The 4971-nt window shown below is 50.8% G+C and overlaps 1 protein-coding gene across 1 annotated transcript; it reads right to left on the bottom strand.

Moving 5' to 3' along the window:
• Positions 1–641: 641 nt before the first annotated feature.
• Positions 642–4768, bottom strand: DUSP1 (dual specificity phosphatase 1). The gene is made up of 4 exons (XM_085618078.1): positions 4007–4768; positions 3159–3310; positions 2281–2500; positions 642–1908 (listed from the first exon to the last, which is right to left on the bottom strand). Exons 1-4 carry the CDS (start codon positions 4374–4376, stop codon positions 1544–1546), a joined length of 1107 nt encoding a protein of 368 aa, XP_085474204.1. The 5' UTR covers positions 4377–4768; the 3' UTR covers positions 642–1543.
• Between the last annotated feature and the right edge of the window lie 203 nt (positions 4769–4971).

Below are 4971 nucleotides of genomic sequence, written 5' to 3' on the forward strand. Positions count from 1 at the left end.
AAAGCGGCCGTGTGGCCGCTAAAGTGAAAGCAATCGCGGTAAAAGTGGCGCGCGCGCCCACGCACATGCACTGTAGCTCTAGGTTGGCCTGGTAGCACTTTTTGGAGCCCTCTCAATAAGTCTCCTCAGACCAGCGCATGCGCGACCTAAAAAGTCTTGGCTGGCGTGTTTGCGCCAGGGCCATCAGCTCTTCACACCAGCGCGCAAAGTCACAGTAGGCCTGTAATGCCTACCCCCCCCCCCCTTCCCACAGCAGCGCCACCCAGAAGAGAGCACGGATCTGGAAAGGGACATGAGAGGCGGGCGCTGCTGGAAGGACGATGAGCCCATGGCACAGACAAGCTGCCTTATATGCGACGGATTCCTCTCTAGTCCGTCAGCCTTTTGCGTATGCGGTGTAGTGCGTTCCGTTGGTTCTGTCCTTCCCCGCATCCACATGTTCCCCCTCGAGCAATATCAAGGCCAAGCAGATGTCGGTGGGCTTCGTGGATGGATGAATTGACGGCTATGTGAATGAGGTGATAAGATTCAGAGATGAACAGTGGGATCTATGGACAGACAAACAGACAGACGTGGCCCTTGTTTTCCAGTTGATGCAGTACTGTGATGAATTCTCTCCCAAACAAACACACTGAGCTTCGTTAGAAATATCATAATTTATTTTATCCGTATAAAAATTCAGGCCTTGTAACAAAAAGGACGACTTCCTCCATAAAAGGAAATATATTATCTGGATTAATAAATAATAATAGCAAATATACAACACTTGGCAAAAATCACAAGGGCCCCTAAACCTGGGGCCCTGTCGTCAGTGCTCGGGCGAAACAACCGTTCCTCGACCGATACGTATTTACAGGAATACAGTACCAAAACATACTGAGGTAATTTCAATTCCTTACAAGTTAAAGAATTTACAGGCTGGGGTTGTCAGCTGCCACATACACATAGAAATAAATACACAGACTGAGGGTTGACACGGACAAAAAGTGACTGTGTCTTAGCTTTCGACAGTGTCACTGAAGTGCTTGGAGAAGGACTCGAGGGATTGTGAAACAGAGACGGGTCTCGGTTGAGGGCAGTCCTGGTCCCATACGAACATGCCGGCCAGCACGTGGTTGGTGTCAGTCAGTGTTTGTTGACTTCGCCTGCACGTCTCTGGTGCAGCCGCCATTTTGTTTTGGTGCCACAACATGGGGAAGTAAAATAACCAGTGCATGAAAAACCAAACATAAAAAAACAAGCAGCAGCGGTTCTCGCCGTCTCGCGGTGCCAACACTCTTCTGACGATGCTGGTACCGCCCTGCTAAATAACAGCAGGCCGGCTCTGAGGGGCGCCATTTTGTTCCATTTAATGTTGAAGTTTTTACTAGGAAGTGCCAGCACGTTGAAATTAAAGGAGTGTGTTCTCAGAGCCCAATAGGACCTGCCCATTTAAGGCACTACTAAAGACAACAATAAAGTGTCTGTCTCTTACAAGAAAGTTATTGCACATTTTGAACAACGTGAGTCAATTGTCTGTGTTCCTGAAAGAGCGCTGGGGCCCTCAGCAGGACGGGGACGTGGTGATGGGGCTCTGTAGGTATGACAGCGCGTTGCCGGGCCCGTGGACGGGCATGGACACCGGGAAGTTGAAGACTGTGGTGGTGCCGCGGTCGAGGGACGAGATGGCCGGGCTGCCCGCCTCTGCAGAACAAGATGGCGCCAAAACCTGGGACTCGAACTGCAGCAGCTGGCCCATGAAGCTGAAGTTGGGCGAGATGATGCTGCGCCGCTGCTTGACGAACTCGAAGGCCTCGTCCAGCTTGACGCGGTTGGTCCTCATGAGGTAGGCCAGGCAGATGGTGGCCGAGCGCGAGATCCCGGCCTGGCAGTGGACAAACACCCTGCCCCCGGAATTCTTCACCGAGTCTGGAAAAAGAAGGCGTGCAGCGGGTTACATTTCAGATCTATGGCACCTTTACAGCCTAGCACAAGATGTATTTAGCCAGCATCAGAGCCCATGTTCCTCAGACCTAGTAAACACCCACAGCTGTCCCTTCTCTGCATTACATTTAGCGTAGGGGCTGGTGGAGGGGGTACAAGAGGGCCAAGAAAACTCATTAATGTAGGCCGAAAAACATCTGGGGACTTACAAGGCCAAAAGAAATGGACTGAGCCCAACACCCGGTTCTTACACTATGTTACCTACAATGTGCACCCATCTTTCATAACTGTTTGGGGTAAAGGTGTAGCGGGAGGGTGGATAGCGCTTTAATCTATAGCGCCTACACGCCAACGTACCGATGAAGTCAATGGCGACGTTGAACCAGGAGCTGATGTCGGCCTTGTGGCTGTCCTCCACCGGGATGCTCTTGTACTGGAAGTGCTCCTCGAAGTGGTTGGGGCAGTTGGCGGACACGTTGATGAGGGCAGTGATACCCAGGGCGTCCAGCATGTCCTTCCGCGATGCGTGGTAGGCGCTGCCCAGGTACAGGAAGGGCAGGATTTCTACGGGACCCCCCTAGAGAAGACAAAACAATGGAACAGTTCGTGAATACAGCTGCAAAGGTATTAACAGCTAAAGCATACACAATATTCACAAGGCGCTATACATGTCACCAAGCCGTGAAATCCAGGTTATAGTGAAATTAAAGTGTTAGGTAATCTTCAGGGTTACATCTGGAAATGTAACTTAAGCCACACTATAAGGCCTCTAATTAGGCGAGATTATCTTTTAAAAATTAACTATATGGCTTGCTACCGATGGCATTTGCTGAATAGTGCATCTATGCAGACGGGCGCTAATTCAAGCATGTGTGGTGCTTCCAAACACAGGCCTCCCCTTTGCGCCAAGAGGAATTATTGCAGCTATAAAGTGAGCATTTCAAAAGGATAATCCTTTGAAAATTAGAATAGTGAATATGAGAATGACTTCATAATCCAAATATGTGCAGGAAGGGCTATTTAAGTGAAACGAATTAAATTAACCATTTGGCGCCCAAATGTAAACTACTGAAAGATAAAAATCGCCGTACTTTGCTGTTTTAAATGTCAGTAATGGACAACTTTGTTTCCGGGGTGTTCCTAATCGGGGAGGCCGGTAGCTGTGTACGTGCTTAGGTGCAGTGTTTACTTCATATCTCCTGTCAACGGATGTCTGCTCTGCTGAATGTACTGACCTGGTCATAGAGGGGGGTGGGGCAGGAGCTGCACCCGGAGTCCGCACTGCTGGGGGGGCTGCTGGGGGCGCAGAGGGGCAGGCTCAGCCCGGCTGGAGGGCACGGCTTGGTACAGAGCTCGGGGTACTGGCTGACGAAGGCTTCGTAACCGCCTGAGAGGAAACAAAAGCAAGAGAGACGACCGTTAGACTGCAGGAAATTCAAAACACCCTTTTGTGCGACCCTCCCACCACATGCGCAGACCCCCGACTCACAAAACAACAGCTGAGGCGGCTGCCAGTTCGTACCAGTCAGACAAAGGTCACCAGACACGCGCTTAATTAAATGCAAACAACTTCCCACAAGAATGTTTTTAAAAAGCACCTTTCATTCAGATTTCGTGTCAACCATCTGTGTACACAAACACCCAATCTTGTTAACTTTATTTGTTATATGCGCTTCTTCTTACGGTCAGTAATGTGGATTATACATAGAAGTAACTCTTTCCCATGGACAGTAATATCCACAGCAGCAAAAAGTGAAAATCACTCGTGAAATCAACTGTCATTCGTACACAAGGTTGGGAAAGTAACATTGATCAGCGATCTTAATTCATTCGATTCGTACACACGCTCCCGACAGTGACATTCAAGCGTGAAAGTAACACTCGTCCGTTTAATATTTAAGACACTGCGGCATTCATTCGAATTCGTAACAAGGCTGACCCCTGCTGCACAGTTCACACCTGCAGACACTTTTCACGCCTCGGCCCCTGTACAAGTTAAGCAGGCATATCCCATCACCAATCCAATGAAAAGTGCCCTCTTCTCGCTCCCCCGCCCTCGTGTGAGGTGCTGAGCGCCACCTACCGGTGAGGTGGTAGAGGCTGCTCGCGGCGCACTCCCTGCACAGGGTGCTGGCCGCCAGCAGCAGGGTGCTGTCCTTCTTCAGGGCCTGCATGTCCTCGCTGCGCTCGTCCAGCAGCACCACGGCCTGGTAGGAGCCGGCCCGCAGGCGGGCCCGCTGCTCCTCGGACACCACGACGTGCTCCAGGCCCATGCAGCCCTTGGCCCGGCGCCGCACGATGCTGCTGAAGCGCACGTTGGACGAGCCGGGGATGTGGGACGAGTTGAAGGAGAAGAAAGACCGGCAGTCCAGCATCAGGCAGGAGGCCGCCCGGTCCGACAGCAGAGCCCCCAGGGTACGGCAGTCCATGGCGCACACCTGCATATTCACCATACTCCGCTCAGACCGCCTTGATGGGCAATGATCGCACACGGCTCCGGCTCTGGTCACAAAATCTCCCGTTTTGTAAAACAAAACCAGTTAAACTTCTTGGGTTGCTTTTTTTTTTCTTCCACAAACGTTGTGTGTAAACAGTCCACAAATTTCCGTCTAAACACTGGGGGTTGGTGGTTCTGATTTTCCCTCTTTTTTCTTCTTTGTTGATTCCAAGCTGTGTAATTTCCAGGTGTTTAGGTCTCTTCTTTTCTTCTTTGTTTTCAGGTGTTTCACTTGAATTGCAGTCGGGGTGAATTAAAGTTCCCAAGAGCCAGTTTTGGAAATATGTTCCCTTTGTTGCTTTCTAGCGGTTGCACGTCCTTGGAGAATGATACAGCTGGCTCTGGCTTGGCTTTTAGCTGTTCCGCTCTCCTTTTTATATGAATCGAGCGGTAGGCGGAGTTGTTGTTTTTTTGTGAATGAGGCTGGACCACGTGGGGTTCTGACTGACGTCAGTGTGCTCTGCGGCGAGAGAGAGGACACTCCTCCCTGGGCCGCTGCCAAGTGTATGCACGTCATCCCCCCTTAGCAGCGAGTCAACCCAGTGCAAACA

This window comes from Triturus cristatus, chromosome 7 (genome assembly GCF_964204655.1).
Source record: "Triturus cristatus chromosome 7, aTriCri1.1, whole genome shotgun sequence".
NCBI lineage: Eukaryota > Metazoa > Chordata > Amphibia > Caudata > Salamandridae > Triturus > Triturus cristatus.